The following is a 16,870-nucleotide window of genomic DNA, read 5'->3' as shown; positions in this document are numbered from 1 at the left end:
TCCCACTTTCATATTATATTATAAATATAATAACCAAATAATAATATAATAACTAATAAGAAATAAAAAAATAAAAAAAAGTACACAAAGGCTGCCGCAGCTACCATGCGGCAACCTTTGTCAGTTTTAGAGCATCCTTATCATTTTAAGATCTTTCACGATTTTTAATACGCCAATAGGGAAAGAGAAAATAAAGAGAAGAAAAACAAAAAATACAAAAACTGAAACATAATAAATAAAAAAGAACAAAAATAAAGGCTGCAGGCCTGCAGTAAACGCGCAAGCGGGGGCAGAGAATGTGCGCCCCTCTCATTTCTTTTTGTTTGTGAGGCGCATTATAAACTCATGTTTGCAGGAAATAAAAACCACAAAATAACTCTCTTCCACACTAACAAAGAACCATCTTCAAGTTATTTGGGTTGACAAAAACCATGCATTAACCATTGATGTAGATGCTCTTAGCAAGCTTTCTAATTAAGAAAGCTTGCAAGACACCTGGCCTAAAAAAATAAACAAAAAATAAAATAAAATGCCATATCAATGGCCACCTCACCTAGCAAATGGAAGACTTGCTAGGTTGAGGACAACCTTATATTGTAAAGAGTCCCGAGTGTTAAAAAAAACACTTTGAATCAAAAGTAAAATATTTTTAAAATTTTAAGACTAAAAATGAAATAAATCAAATTTAAACAATTAAACATCAAAAGTAAAAAATCACTATATATGATTAAGGGTAAAATATGGAATAAACTCTATGTACTAATCTCATACGGAGTAATATAATTTATGATTTTTAGAAAATATATGAAGACTATATATTTAAATTCTAGAAGACTACAAGAAATTAAAATTTAATTGTTCTGCTATTTATAAGATACAATTAATTTAATCGAGTCTAGTTTGAATAAATAAATAAGTTATAATATCAATTAATAAAAAAAAAATGAAACCCTTAAATAGTAAAGGTATGTTTTCATCGTCATCGAATAATAATAATAATAACAATAAATAAATAGAATACTTTTATTTTTTGTTTTTGAAAAGGAAAAAAAAAAAGAAAAAGAAAAACCCCAAATAATATATAGATTATTTGATCACGTCTTGGAAACATTATGTCTATGCGCGCCACGTTTTCTGTACCAACCATAATAATAAATAAATAAATAAATAAAATACACACATACTATTATTATTATTATTATTATTGTTGACAATATACACACATACTATAGTTTTATATTTAAGGTTTTATATTTTCCTGCATTAATCCTACAATTATTTTTAACCATTTCAAATTAGTCTTTGACTTTCAAAATTCATAATTTTAGCGTAGTTCTCTCAATTACTAGCAAATTTTGTATTATGACAATGTCTCAACTAGTGAAAAATAAAATACCGGAGTATATTATTATGACATTAGAATATGAACACTATTAAAAGATAAATTGACTTATTACTATTAACACATTGTCATAATCTATGATATATTTCTCATTTTTAAAAATTAGCGGTTACACAATATTGATTGAGTGCTATAATTATTTTTTTTTTCAAAGGAAACTCATTAACTATGTTGTCTCAAAACTATATTATATGCTCAGAATTTCTAGATGCTTTTCATTTGGGTTTAAATCCAAAATCTTCACTCCACACTCCACAGTAATGATACATATACATACATCCTTTTGAATGAAAATAAATAAAATCTCTATAATGAATATTGTAACCACGTAATAGTTCATTTGGGAGAACCACTTCGTGTCACTAGACCACGAGGAAAATATATAATAACCACATAATAGTTTGCAAATTACATAACATAAATAAATCAGATTAGGAAAAGTATGTGCATCGAATTCAATTGAGATAATATTAGCAAGAATCCAATTTCACAAATAAATTTATTTAGTATGGAATTGTAAAATTTAAAAGATTTAAATATTTTTAATGATAAGTCAAAGATTATTATATACACCCAATTAAATATTTTTATAATAATTTTATATGACACCCGTTTTTTATTCTCACTTTCTAATTTGTTGAGATAAAAATGATCGTAATAATATTTAAGAATTATGATAACTCTTACTTTGTCAAGCAAAAATGTATGGAATTATTTTTTGTATGAAAAGAGCAAAATATAATAATACTTGTAGCCTTAAAGTAAGTTTAGAAGAATATAAAAATTGTCAGTTGAAGTAGTTAAAATAGTGACGATAAAATTAGAGTAGTTCATCATCTATTACATTTTTACCCTTCTTACCGAAAATTATAACTATTAAAATAATTAAAATGGTGAACCACACAACAATAATATTATCACATAGATTATTAGAATTTTAACTGTTTTCTGAAACGCAACCTTAACTTCCAGTTTTGGTATTCCATTATTCTCAATAAAGAATATTTTGTTAATCTCTAAATTTTCTAATTTTGTCTAGAAAAATAAGACACAAGGGCAGTTACGTAATTGAATAAATCGTTTGAAAGATTTTGCTTTACAATCCAAGGAGAATTTCACTCGGGGGAAAGGTCCTCGTCTTAAGTCTAAAACCTTCATTTCCAAGCTCTCTCTCTCTTCTCTCTCTCTCTCACATACACACACAGTCACACAGATCCATAGCTCCGGCGAGTCGTCGCTGAAATGTCATTCCGAGCTTATACTTCACTCGCAAGAAGGATCCGTTGAATTTCGTTCTGGAGACAGTAATATCGTATATCTTCGTTATACATACGCGTATATAGCGGTGTGAATGGGGGCGGTGCCATCAACGCCGCGGTTCACCGGCGCTGTGCGGCAGGAGACGGCGGAGTACCTAATTGGAGCGTTTATCGGCGATAAATCATATCCGCTTACCTCGGATTACTGGCAGAAGCTTCTCCTGCACCCACTCTACCTCCATTGGTCCACCGACCGTGTTCACGAAGCTTGCCGCCTCTTCGGTACATCATTTTAAAAAAATCTCAAATAATACAATTTTCTCCTTCGTTACTGTACCTTTTGTTAATTGTTTACGAGATTGTTCTTCCGTTCGGAGTTGTAATTTGATTCTGAAAGGGCAGAGCAGCTGTAGACTTGTAGTCTGATAACCTTACTTATGCTTTCATTTTAAGGCCTGGTGATTTTTCAAGCTACTTTGACTACTCAACAATTCAGACACAATTCACAATAGTAGTTTAGTTGTTAATGGTTTGCCATTCATTTCTCTGAGATCACATGCTAAGATGATATTTTTTATAGCAGAGTAGTTGGCATTGTGTATACGTTTGGCTTGTGCACTTTGTGAGTGTATGAAATCAATAATTAACAATTAATATTTGAGGTACACTAAAAGCAAACTAAAGATAATGTCGCTGCTGTCAAAGTGCCAATTTAACGATTTTTCTCATACCACATTTTGTCGCAGTAGCTGTAACATTTGCTTTACATGTACGAAGTCATCCCTTTAAGATTGCATATGCCATGTGGAAAAAAATGAGGAAAAGTTCCATAACTTTAAGTAATTTGTATCTACTACTATGTCACCTGTACTTATCATAACTGAGACTTGAGGATCAAAATTTAGTTCCTTGGGATCATATCATGGAATCTGCTCACAGTGGACAAAATCTGAAATCAGTACTCTGTAGTCTGAATAAGTTGAATATAAACCAGAAAAACAGTTTAGAACACACTGACTTGTCATTCTGAATACCTTTATTGTTTTCTGCAGCAAAGAACAACCATAACACGAGGCACCTTGCCAAGATCCTAGTTCATCTAAGTTGGTGTTTGCAAGAGTGTGTTTCTGCATCAGATGTACCTTCGTTGTCTTTTATGAAAGCCCTCAATGCAGTGTACATCTCATCTATTTTTCTGAAATACCTGATTGAGAATGCCAATACTGATAACTTTGAAGAATTGTACATATCTCTAAATGAAAGCGAGGAGATACCACATAATCTCTCAACAGGTGACTTGCTCATTCCACAGCTTAATTATTGATCTTCAACATCATAATGCTGTAGCTACCATGCTTTATCAATTCAATATTGAGAGTTTACTGAATAGACATGAAAATGATTGAGAATTGTATTTCAATCAAAGTGATCCAAAAGAATATGCCAGGTTTTTTGCCAAAGTACAGTTCGCGGAGATTTTATTAGCATTGGAATTTAAGAAAAATATGAATGGAAATAAATATTAGAAATATCATATACTCTAATAAAATGCAATGGCTTCTAAATTTATCAATATGAACAGAGCAGAATTTTAATTTTTAAAAAGAATGGGAATAAGTGAAGGAATACAGAGATTTTTTGGAGGTTGTTTTTTTTTTGGTCAGGTGATGAACATAGTAAAAGTGGGACAATGGCATGTGACTAGGAAAATGAGAAAATAAAAATAACAGAACTTAAGCTGTTGGAATATAGATTGGATTACGAAAAAAAAAAAAGAAGCAAAAGAACAAGAGTGAAGGAAATCATGGGGACCGTAGATATGGTATGGAAATTGGTTATAGATGCTAGTTTGTTTGGTTTGCGCTGTAGGAGTCTTCATGGTCTGGAAAATGGGTTGCTACTTATGGGTTTCATTTGTTTTTATTAAGAATTGAGGGTCTATATAGCTCTTTTTTTATATGCACATTTCTATGTCTGTAGGTTGCACACCTCTTCTGCTACTTGTAATAACATAATGTCTTGCCTATCAAATTATTTCTAGAACTTATAAACATGATTTAAGATATCTCTAAAACCCTTTCAGTAATAGATTGGGAATTATCCAGGTATGGATCTAATAAAACCTTCAAAATGTATAGGCTCATTTCAACATCTCTTGTTACAGATCAGAGGATTGAGCATCTCGTTGTCCATAGTGTGTTTAGCTTTGTTGGAAAAGTAGACGTGAGGTATATCATGGGTTCTTCTATCATTTTTCTGTGGATTACTTAATATTATTTCTTTGCTGATAATTGTATTTCTCCTGCAAGTACCAACTCATTTCTTCTGCACTATGAACTGCTTAACTTCATGCTTGTTGCCATGTCAACACAACTCCTTTCGGGGCCATCACCTGGCCCAAGTGATATTCATCCTTTCATTGATGCTGCAATGCTACAGGTAATATGAGTGTTTTTTTTTACCCCAAATGGGATATAAATTAAAACAAGAAATTATTCATTGTTAACTTCCTGTTCTTATGCAGGAAAGCTCTTTGGTGAATATGGTTGTTCAAAAACTGCTTCATAATTACATCACGCGACCACGCTTCCCTGCAAAGTCCTTATCTTATCAGATATTTGCTGAAGGAAATCAGCCTGGTGTTTTACAGAGAGTTGGCTCTGTAGCTGGTAGGATAATATCACACCTCCCCCTCCCTCCCTATACTTTGGTAGTTTGGTATCTTTGTGCCCCCTCCCACCCTCTACCTCTACATTTCTGTTGCTCATACAGCTGGACTTTTATTTGGTTTTATCTTTTCCATAATGCACTGTGGATTCTCTCAGATTATTGCAGAAGTCTATGCATGTTTTGATTTCTTCGGTGTTATATTTTACCTACTAATATCAATGTACGATGTGTGACCTAGTTTCATAAAACGTTTTGGTGTCCTATTAGAGTTATAGATTAGAACAGTAAACTTTCCCACAAGTATTTGAAGTTCTCTTACCTCTTTCAATTGTAAAAGCTCCTCTACTTTAATGTCCCCTTCTAACAATAACTTTGTGATTCATTGACTTTACTAGTCTGTATAGTCACATTGGTTATCTTCACTTTAATGAAACTTTTTCTATTTGTATTGATTTGCAGCAAACCTTGTGCTATTGCCATTAAGTTACTTTGCCAGCTCCAGTGCTGAAGCTTCTAAAAGTCCATTGGCGGACAGCAGTCTGAATATTTTACTTATTCTTACTCACTACCGCAAGTGTCTCAATGTGGACCCTGGAAAAGATGAAAGTGATTACAGTATTTCAGATCCTCTTCCTAAGGAAGAAACATGTTTTTTTGAAAATCCTTACTGCGTGGCCTTGGATAACGCTCGGGATACTGAATGTAGGATCATATTCTGATGCCTATGTTTTTTTCTCTGAATTTATGCTATAAAATGTTCTATGTTTCTGAGTTTATCAAAAATGCAGTTGATCGTGTTGATATAGAAGGGACTGCACAAAATGGTCCACTTGTGAGACTGCCTTTTGCTTCTCTTTTTGATACCCTTGGGATGTAAGTCCACTGAATTTATCCAGTATAAGCAGTTCTAGGAAGAAACATCCATATTTAACTTTTCTTTTTCTTTTGATACTCCTGCTTACATAGTTGGACCTGTTTCCAGTTTTTCATTTGTCTTAATGGTTTTAAGTGATCTTTCCTGAGCTGCTTTACTAAAAATTTCATTTCCACTTCATATCTGTGGTCTCATAAACACAATTAATGGGAAAAATCTTCATTAAAATTTGATTGTTGATAACATATAGACTTTGCTGTTGTAGAATATAATGTTCTGCTTTTAAACAATGTCTTGAGGTGCTCTGGATTTTGTTTCCTTTTAACTACTCATTGTTTATGTTTAATAGTAGCAGCTTCGTTGTTAAATTACGCATTGCTCATTTGCTGTTATCTGTCAATAGTTGTACATATGTGCATTAATATTTTTTAAATCCATTTCTGGGTGCTTTACGGTTGAAGACATTGATGTTAAGATCTGAGCATCTTGAACAAGTGCTTGATCAATAACATGCATGTGTGAATGTGTGATTTGGTTTTAGCAGTTCGGTCTGATGGATACTTTACTTTTAGGTGCCTGGCTGATGAGACTTCTGTTCTCCTTCTTTATTCACTTGTCCATGGGAACTCAGATTTTCTAGAATATGTTTTGGTCAGGACAGATCTTGATACCCTGGTATGCATAAGCATTTTTACTCCCTTTTCTTCTTCTTATGAGAAGGGAAGTTGCTGTCTGCTATGTTTCCTAGTCTGTTCCCAGTTGCTAAGCTTGACATTATTGCTACAAAAACTTATTATATGTGTCTTTCTAATCAATTAACAGTTGATGCCTTTGCTGGAAACACTGTATAATGCTCCAAGAAGGGCACCCAACCAAATCTACATGGTCCTAATTATCCTTCTTATACTCAGTCAAGATTCCTCTTTCAATGCTAGCATACACAAACTGGTAATTGAACTCCCATAGTCTCCCTAGTTACTTAATAGAATACCATGTTGATCAAATATTTTTCTGCAGATGCTGCAGAGTGTCCCATGGTACAAAGAGCGTGTCCTTCATCAGACATCTCTAGGTTCTCTCATGGTCATAATCCTGACAAGGATTATCAACTATAATCTATCTAAACTTCGGGTATGATATAATAAGACATTCTGTTGGTTCATTGTTCCTGATTCTCTCATGGTACTCATTTATTTATCCTTTGGGATTGTTTCCATATTTGCTAATATTTTTTTATTTTCTGGGGTAAAACCACTTTTCATTTAGGCTTCACTGCAATATCCTGTATTGTTTTTTTATTGACAAAGATTTGGTGCTTCCCTTTCATATCATCTTGTGTAGATGTAGATCATCTGAGAAACTAAGCCTTGAAACATATGGCATCAAAAACCTATTCCAACCGCTGTTTTCTAATGTATTTGATTGGAACAGGATGTTTATCTCCATACAAATTGTCTAGCAACTTTGGCAAATATGGCACCTCATGTCCATCGCCTTAGTGCCTATGCATCACAGCGTTTGGTTAGCCTTTTTGATATGCTTTCGCGCAAGTAGGTATCCTATCTCTGTGTATCTGATTGATTCTCAAATACTATTTGTTAACTATTGCTTTGGCATGATTGGAATTAGGTACAACAAATTAGCTGAGATGAAAAATGACAAGATGAGTTTTTCCAATGGTGAATCCATAGGAGACAATCTACCAGAGGACAGTGTATGGCAAACTTCCATCAGGATTTCCTTTTTCTTGCTTGCCTTTTGAGTTGCTCATATATGGTGGATTTTGTTGTTGCAGTCAGCTGAGCTGCATATATACACTGACTTCCTGAGGATTGTTTTAGAAATACTGAATGCAATCCTTACTTATGCACTCCCTCGAAATCCTGAGGTATCATTATTTTTTCATATTCTATTTGTGCAGCATATTATTTTATATATACAATAGTACGTCCCCTGCTTCAATTATCTTGGTTGGTTTTTTTACCTGGCAGGTTGTTTATGCAATTTTGCATAGGCAGGAGGTTTTCCATCCTTTTAAGAGTCATCCACGGTTTAATGAGCTGCTTGATAACCTTTTTACGGTATGCTTGGGTTTATCTTAATGCATTATTCTCATAAAGACCAGCTATACTTTGGCTACCAAGTAGAGAGTTTGAAGATGCAATATGTCTATAAGATGCCAGCTGATATTAGTATCTTAAGATGAATGTGTTAACGTGTTGGAAGACAAAAAATAAAAGACCATATTAACTTGTCTTTTATCTGAAACAAGATATAGTTGATGCCTAAGGATGACAAATGGGGAGAATTGATATAAGGTGTTTTGAGCATGTTCATTGTTCAATACTTCAATGTAGACTGGTAGATGTGCTGGTCTGAGAGAGTGAGAGCATGGTTGTAGTAGTAAATAGTAATAGGGTATAGCATAGTTGAGTTAAGTTATATATTGTCCCCACTTGAATATCAGTTATTTAGCTTGAAGTGTGCTTTATTTTTGTTTCAATGATTTTTCGAATGTGTAGGTCTTAGACTTTTTTAACAGCCGCATGGATGCACAAAATATAGTTGGTGAATGGTCAGTGGAGAAAGTACTTCAGATCATAATTGTTAATTGCCGATCTTGGAGAGGTGAAGGCATGAAGGTAAGAGCAGATGCACACATAACTGTCTCCAATATTTGGAATGCCTGCATAATAATTCTTATAGATAAAAAATTTGGTTTGACAGATGTTTACGCAAATGCGCTTTACTTATGAACAAGAGAGTCATCCAGAGGAGTTTTTCATACCTTATGTATGGCAGTTGGTTCTGTCTCGAAGGTATGGTTGGTATACAAAGCAACTGTACCACTAAGCACTTTTATTGCTACTCAACCTAATGAATCTATTCTAATTTTTGTTAGCAGTGGTTTGGATTTTTCTCCTAGCAGTATAAATCTTTTTCCAGTTGACCTCCCTGTGGAAGTAAGTGCTCTTGATTTTCCTCGGTTTATTGTGCTTTCTTAGTCTTAAATCTCTTTTAGTATTTGCTCTTAAAAGAACTTTGATTGCAATTCTGGACTCCATTTTCTGCTCAGAACACATCAATCTGACTACATCAGGATCAATTATAACCTTGCCCACATGCCTCAAGAATCATCTCCAACATAATTCAACACTGCTTAACATTGAAAGATGCATGTGCCTTTGCATTTGCTTTATCCTATGAATATGCCTTTGCATTTGCTTTATGCTTCTTCCAACTTCATCTCATAGTATGCCCCTATGAATTATCCCCCATACCCCTACTAGGTATACTAGCAAGTCTTACAGATATTCCCCTTTCGACAATAGGTTTTCAAGAACAGCTCTGTTCTCTATCTATATACAGTGGGCTTTGATTAATGCACACAACATTTATTTGCTTTGCTTAAAGCATGGTCTTGAATTACCTTCAAAGAATTTATTGTTTTGCTTGAAATAGGATGGATTTGCTGGTTCAGATGCAAGCAAGCTACAAAATGGCGAATTGGATGGAAGTAGACATGTCGGAATCTGGGTTGAATGATCGTGGGCCCCTAAAGTTGGTTGGTTGTATGTATATATGTATATATATACGCATATACATGTGTATATATATACATCGTCTTAGATATGTATTCTTCTTATTCTTTAATATGTTTATAGCTCAAGAGTGTAGAGGTGGTTACTTAAAGTTGAATTTGTTGAGATTTTTTACCAGTGTAAACTGTGTAATGAATGAGAGTGTTGGTAAAGTTTAGGGCTAGTCTTTTTCAGGGGCGTTAAAAGTTTTCTGGTAGGCATGTGATATAAATTTATAGCCATTGTTGTGCTATTTAACACGACCTTTCTTTTGGCTCAACCGAGGCTGCATTATGCATTTACTATTAAAAGTAAACCCCCAGAATTAATGGATGAATTTAGTTTGGATATTTAATAAAAAAATTACACTTTTCGTTTCTAAATTATAGGGTTATTGTAGAATTTGTTTCTAAATATTGGTTATACTCATTTTTTGTCTCTAAGTTATGTTGATATTTGCAATTTTTCGTCTCTAAGTTATGATGATATTTGCAATTTTAATACAACTCAGGGACGAAAAGTGATCATAAAAGAATGAAAAGTGTAACATTAATAATAAAAAACAAAAAGTGAACATTAAAGATAAATTTTAATTTTATAATTATCTTAGACAAAAAGTGCAATTTACTCGCATTTAATCAATCAATGAACTCAGTACTCTATTACGGAGTATAATTTATAATTTGAACTAAAAACTACCATTATTAAATATACTCCGTAATAAACTGGAAACTACAAAATAATGCTGAAAATAACTTTTCAGCGTTATTTTGTGGGTCCGAATTGTCTTAGCATTGTCTAAGGTTTTGAGACAATGTCCAGTGCTATACCACTATCACAAGAAACATAAACACTCACCAACAAAATACCACAAATAATCTTGCATTTGCACAAAGAAGTTCCAATCAACACATTAAACAAATGCAATTGATATCCAAACAAAAGGCACCTCCATGAACACTAATCAGATGTGAGAACAATATATTTAGAGCCAAAATTGCAATTTCATTGCATTTCTTGATTTCAAACCATTCAATAGTAGCTAGCTAATATACATAAACTTCCATTTTCACCTTCACTTAACCCCTACCAAGGGGCATAACAAAAAAAAACACCCTAAAACTCCTGAGAAGCAGAGCCAATTTCACCCTTTCCAGAGCCAGCCTTCTTTGGCAGCAAAGTCTGATGGATATTGGGCAAAACACCCCCATTGGCAATAGTTACATCACCCAGAAGCTTGCTAAGCTCTTCATCATTCCTCACAGCCAATTGAATGTGCCTTGGCACTATGCGATTCTTCTTGTTGTCCCTTGCTGCATTCCCAGCCAATTCCAACACCTATATACAATCAACAAATCAATTTTTAACACTCCACTAACAAAACCTGCATTCCAATACAACCAATTCATCGAACTACAAAGTTACAAATTTCAGTAAGAAGCCAATTGACATTATTGATTTGATTTGAATCAATGAATGGGCAACCTAAGCTAGTTTAATTTTGTGATCCTTGATAGGGCAAAAAAAGGCCAAATTTATCCGATACACAATCTGATGGATGCAAATTTCACTAATCACCTAGAAAGATAATAAGTGAACCCTGAAACCTAAGTCCCAAATCACAAAACACTGAAAATTGGGAATAAAACGCAATGTATAAGCCGTAATAATGGATAAGAGATCACACTGAGACGTATATCAATCGAGATCAATTAGATTGAATGCTTAATCAAAAAGGGCACGGAAGTAACCTCAGCAGCGAGATATTCAAGAACAGCAGCGAGATAAACCGGAGCTCCGGCACCAACACGCTCGGCGTACTTTCCAGCCTTGAGGAATCGAGCGATCCTGCCGACCGGGAACTGGAGCCCCGCCTTAGAAGATCGAGACACCGATTTCGTGGCTTTCGCCTTGCCTCTACCAGCGCCGCCCTTCCCTGCACCCCCGCCGCTACTCATTTTCAGTTACGTAACCCTAATTGAAACGCTCGGTTCTCTGAAATTCTAGAGTCGAACCCACAGAAATTCTCGCCTCTTGGGTAGAAGAAAATAGAGAAGTGTATATATAGCAATCGGTTGAGTATTGTGGTCCGTAGATACAGGGATGCACGGATCGCCAGCCTGGCACCCAAGTGCCCGCAAATTTTTCAATGCGCGGGAAGACGTTTCTGGAAACTCCTCCTCTCAATATTACGGTTATGTTAATTTGTTTGCTAATAGTTGATTGTGTTAATTGATATTATTAATTTGTTATAGAAAAATATTTAATATATTAGTTGTTTATTTTTAGCAGAAGATTTTCATTCATCATCATCGTGATCTAGAGTTAAAAGAAGAGTATCTCACCGTAAGAATATCCTTTGAACGCTAGAAAATTTAAAGAAAGATATGATCACCATAGGACAATAATCCTCTCGGAAGTCCCTTAGACTAACTTCACTTACTATTGCAAGATTTTAAAACTGTGAGCGAATATAATTATGTTATGTTTAAAATTAGCTCTCAGTTGTTATCATGTGGAGAAAAAAAATACTGATAAGGATATGTTCAAGAAAACCTTCCCTACTTTTCATGCATCCAATATGGTGCTTCAACATGAAATTAAAATATAGAGAGAAATGTTTTACAAAATATTCCTGATTGATTTCATACATTCTTGTGACTGAACAAAATAATGAGTCGTTGATGAAACACCATGAGGCACGTCCTAGTCCCACTGGTTCAATATCATTCCTTGAAGTGAATGGCATGTCATATTATAATGAAAATACAAAGAGTCGTGGTTGTTGTTGTGACAATAATCGTGATTATGGACGATCAAGCATATGAGTACAACTAGAATGAATTATTAAAATATCATATTAGAGTTCTAACCGTACTCCGAAGAGGTTTGCCTCATCTTATTCTAATATGATAAAATGCATTTATTTAATGATTTTAGTTATGATAAAATATTTATGCGTGTATATATATGTGTGTGACGATAAGACTATTATGTGCAAATGATTATTGCACACGTACTAGTCATATATAAAAACACTACAATAATATAACATCATTTTAATTATACTATAGTTTCATTTGACAATATATGTTGTTAAACGAGCTCTATTTTTTAATTTTATTTTCCATACACACTAGTTTCAATACAGCAACACTAAAATATCATTTTAATTGTGCTACGATTTCATTCGACAAGGTAACCATGGTCTACAAACACTATGTAGACCATGGCCCACTGTATAACAATTGTTTGCATGGTAGCTTGCTGCCAAATATGACAGCAAAAGTTGTTTTTGAAAATATTTTATTATTACGGAGTATTATTTACTAATAATAATAAAATGTTTTAGAGTGTGAGAGTATTACAGAGACAATAATAAAGAAATTTCAAATTTGATGATGTGAATGTAGAATTCACTTTTGAAAGTGAGATAAACTTGCAGGCTAGGGATAAGAATATCCTAACAAATACTTGATCAACATCTTTTCCTTGTTCACTCTATCACACATATATACACCATAGCAAATTTCTAGACCCCGGTTTATTTTACGTTATAGCTAATAAATACATTTCTTAGAATTATTGTATAATTTTTTTTTTGAATAGTACTGACTCTGTTACAATGTAGTATCTGTCTATAGCTACTTTCTCAACCTACTGAAGCACAACAAGTCAACAACCCACTCCCATCATTCATGTGGGAGTGTTAACCGGGACACCGGGTGCCACTAGACCACAAGCTCTTTGGCTTGTATAAAAATTTTAATTAGTAGGAAAGTAGTAAATGGCTTCTCAGAGCAATTTGATTCCCTTTCGCCCAAGGACACTTCAGCCTGCCAAAAGTAACTAGTTTAAGAATATAATTGGGTTTTTAACAATGAAGTTTAGCATATTATTGGCCCAAATTTAATAACCCAGAAGTTGGGCCAGCAAGCTCTATTTCCATTTCAACATAGAAAACTAACAACTTAGGGCAAATTATGCTGTGGACCCAGGTCCACTTGGGTCTAAAACTACGTCGTTTTTGTCTTTTTTTTTATTTTTTTATTTTTTTTATTTTAAATTAGTAAATGTAATGCTGAATATAGAGTTGTCCAAAAATGTGTGAATGTAGAGGTTTCAAAGTGTGAATGTAGAGTATAGAAATCGTGAATGTAGATTTATGATTGTGTGAATTAGAGTTGCTCAAAAATGTGTGAATGTGGAGGTTTCAAATTGTGAATATGGAGTATAGAAATCGTGAATATAGAGCTATGCATGTGTGAATCTGTAATAGAATTAAGAAGTTCTAGCAACTTGTAGCCCTGTAATATCTGAATGTGGAGTATAGGACCTGTGAATATAGAGTTTTGGATGTGTGAATGTGGAGTTTACAAATTGTGAATGTAGAGTATAGTACTAAACATATAATCCTGTAATGTGTGAATGTGGAGTTTACAAATTGTGAACGTAGAGTATAGTGTATGTGAATGTAGAGTATAGTGTATGTGAATAAAGACTCAGGTCCACATTGCAAGGTGGACCTGGGTCCACGGCATAACAACCCACAACTTAGCTAACTGGCAAAACAAACAAAATCAGCCCAACAACATTTGTTGTTTTTCTTTTTCTTTTTCTTTTATTATTTTTTAGATGACGAGAAAAATTTGCTGTCACTATTCAAAAATCATGACGAGTTAGATCAAGTGGGTGATAAATTTGTTTCTTCGTCAATATGTTTGATTAGGCACATGTAATTATTGGCCTTGTCGGGTTTACCTCATCGCTGCAACCTTTTTCATAAACCGAAGAACCTATTAGTGGTAACTAGTAAGTATATGTTCAATGTAAAACTAACCATGATTGAGATAAGACTTGAACATGAAAGTCTAAAATTTTCCTCATAGAAAGTGAAAGTAATGCCATTGGACCAAAAGATACTTGGCAAAGAGATTTATTCATTTCACTAAAAAGTCTTACTTGTATACATACATATTATATTATTATATAATAATAATAATAATAAGAGTTAATTTCATTTTGGTCCTAGATTTATAGGTGATAGTCCATTTCTAATCATTTTTTTATTAGAATATCCTCATTTTATCATAGTATTATTGTGGTATGATCATTTTTAGTCATCTATTAATAAAATTGTTAAAATGTCGCTAAATACAAATACATTTTAATCTTATATATATATATATATATATATATACATACAAAGTAGGTTGAACAACTATATTTTTTATGTTTACTTCTATTTTTTTTTTTTTAAATCCATAATTGAAGAAATACCATTGTATTTAACGATATTTAAACTGTTTTGTTGATAAAAAAAATTAAAAATGACCATGCCACAGTAATAGTAAGACCAAAAGTGGATGCTCTGATATAAAAGACTTAAAGTGAACTATTATCTATAAATCTAAAGACAAAAAAGAAATTAACTCTAATAATAATAATAATAATAATAATAATAATAATAATAATATATTTTATATGACTTTAAAAAAAAAGGACCAAAATGGGGCAAATAAAAACCACAAAAACTTGCAAGTACATATTCTCTCCGCATTGGAATCGTTCTTTGTATGTAGCCGTCAAGAAAATAAACTCAAAAATGAAAAATAAAAAATAAAAAATCATAGAGTAGTGACAATGATATCTGGCTTCTAGCATTTGACAATACAATACAAGATGGAACACAACTTGGTTAAATCCAATGGGTTAAAGGACAACTAAATAAAGTGACGATTGTGACCCCAGCCAAATTGACATTTAGATTCTTAGAAAAATAAATAAAAATAAAAATTAAGAGATTAATTAATTAAAAAGTGGAAGAGGGTGTCATTCTTTATCATAGAATAGAAGCCCACAGTTTGGTGGAGAGTGACAGCACAAATCAGTTTTGTCTTTGAATCAAAGACAGCTTTGCACATACTATGCGCTAATTAAACAAATATTAATTTTCATTAACATTAAATTAATGTTAAGCACCCCCAACATCTTAGGAGGCTTTTTCCAACTTGTATGTATATGTGTGTATATATATTTATTTTCTAATTGATTAAGCACAAGTGGGTTATATATCTAAGTAATGTACCATTTGACTTTCTTTTTGGAATAGATTATGATCAACTTGTTTATATTTATAAATTAATGCCATATCATTAAAAAAAAATTTAGGAAACCTCTATTTGAAGAAAAAATTGGAATATTATTTTTCATATATAGTTTGTGATTTGTGCCATTATCCTTCAAACTTGTTATATTTTTGAACATTGATCATAATCCAGCGTATCACAAACTAATTTAATTATTATGTTTAGATGTAAATAGTTTTGAACAGATATTATTGTAACAGAGTCAGTAGTACTCAAAAAAAGATCCAAATAGTTTTAGTTTTATAATTATAATGCCAGAAGGTCTTGTAGAATTTGTTAGCTCCTAGCGCTAATCGGCAAATAAGTGGTGTCAACTCAGCCTATAACAAAAATAACTAGTTGATTTCGCTGTTGATTATATATATAATATAAATATAAATTTCTAACTATTAGTTTAGCTTTTTAATTAATTGAAATAGAACGCATGCTTCAATTTGGTATCAGAACCAACTTCATGCTAAAGGTCAAGGTTCGAGTTCACGTACTCACCTCATAAAAAGAGACTATGGTTCGAACCCACATACTCACCTAATAAAAAGATACTATGAGACTATGCTTCACGTGTTGCTTTGAGAAGTAACCGATTTTCCACAAATAAGGAGACGTGTTGAGCATATAATATATAAACATAAATTAAATGTATAATTCAAATATCATGGATTTGAATCTCCGAATCATCGAACAAAAAAAGACCATGATCCACGTGGTTGCTTGAACCTCTCTTTTCTTCTCCTTCTATGTTTTTTTTTTTTTTTTTTGGTTCTCCTCTGGAAATCTCGCAGAGTTGGTAAGAACCTTGTGGGCATGAGCAACTAGCTAGGTCTAAATATTGTAGTTTCCGAAGATATTTATTAATTAATTGAGATTGTATTATATTATATTGTATAATTTACTAGTTACTACATATTTCAATAAAAAAAATTTTGAATGTCGCA

At 32.9% G+C, this 16,870-nt stretch overlaps 2 protein-coding genes across 2 annotated transcripts; one reads left to right on the top strand and one right to left on the bottom strand.

The window, feature by feature from the left end:
- The first annotated feature begins 2,537 nt into the window (after positions 1-2,537).
- Positions 2,538-10,098, top strand: LOC116002082 (dymeclin). Its single transcript, XM_031242094.1, has 18 exons — positions 2,538-2,943; positions 3,714-3,953; positions 4,826-4,889; positions 4,971-5,100; positions 5,186-5,330; positions 5,791-6,033; positions 6,120-6,204; positions 6,778-6,880; positions 7,028-7,153; positions 7,223-7,336; positions 7,637-7,755; positions 7,835-7,919; positions 8,001-8,093; positions 8,197-8,286; positions 8,728-8,847; positions 8,933-9,024; positions 9,111-9,168; positions 9,668-10,098. The coding sequence occupies exons 1-18, from the start codon at positions 2,754-2,756 to the stop codon at positions 9,749-9,751; spliced, it is 2,181 nt and encodes a 726-aa protein (XP_031097954.1). The 5' UTR covers positions 2,538-2,753; the 3' UTR covers positions 9,752-10,098.
- Positions 10,099-10,685: 587 nt separating this feature from the next.
- On the bottom strand, positions 10,686-11,821 carry LOC116002083 (histone H2AX). The gene is made up of 2 exons (XM_031242095.1): positions 11,538-11,821; positions 10,686-11,124 (listed from the first exon to the last, which is right to left on the bottom strand). The coding sequence occupies exons 1-2, from the start codon at positions 11,742-11,744 to the stop codon at positions 10,903-10,905; spliced, it is 429 nt and encodes a 142-aa protein (XP_031097955.1). The 5' UTR covers positions 11,745-11,821; the 3' UTR covers positions 10,686-10,902.
- Between the last annotated feature and the right edge of the window lie 5,049 nt (positions 11,822-16,870).

The sequence above is a fragment of the Ipomoea triloba genome, chromosome 13, assembly GCF_003576645.1.
Source record: "Ipomoea triloba cultivar NCNSP0323 chromosome 13, ASM357664v1".
Taxonomy (NCBI): domain Eukaryota; kingdom Viridiplantae; phylum Streptophyta; class Magnoliopsida; order Solanales; family Convolvulaceae; genus Ipomoea; species Ipomoea triloba.
Note: the sequence above shows the minus strand (reverse complement) of the source record. Positions and strands in the feature narration are given on the sequence as shown.

What these genes read in the sequence shown, in the direction of transcription:
- LOC116002083 (XM_031242095.1), bottom strand. Translation starts at nt 11,744, where the DNA reads ATGAGTAGCGGCGGGGGTGCAGGGAAGGGCGGCGCTGGTAGAGGCAAG. An exon ending in TTGAATATCTCGCTGCTGAG is followed by an intron (nt 11,125 to 11,537) that starts GTTACTTCCGTG and finishes GATTGTATATAG; the next exon opens with GTGTTGGAATTGGCTGGGAA.
- LOC116002082 (XM_031242094.1), top strand. Translation starts at nt 2,754, where the DNA reads ATGGGGGCGGTGCCATCAACGCCGCGGTTCACCGGCGCTGTGCGGCAG. An exon ending in TGCTTGATAACCTTTTTACG is followed by an intron (nt 8,287 to 8,727) that starts GTATGCTTGGGT and finishes TCGAATGTGTAG; the next exon opens with GTCTTAGACTTTTTTAACAG. An exon ending in CAGTTGACCTCCCTGTGGAA is followed by an intron (nt 9,169 to 9,667) that starts GTAAGTGCTCTT and finishes TGCTTGAAATAG; the next exon opens with GATGGATTTGCTGGTTCAGA.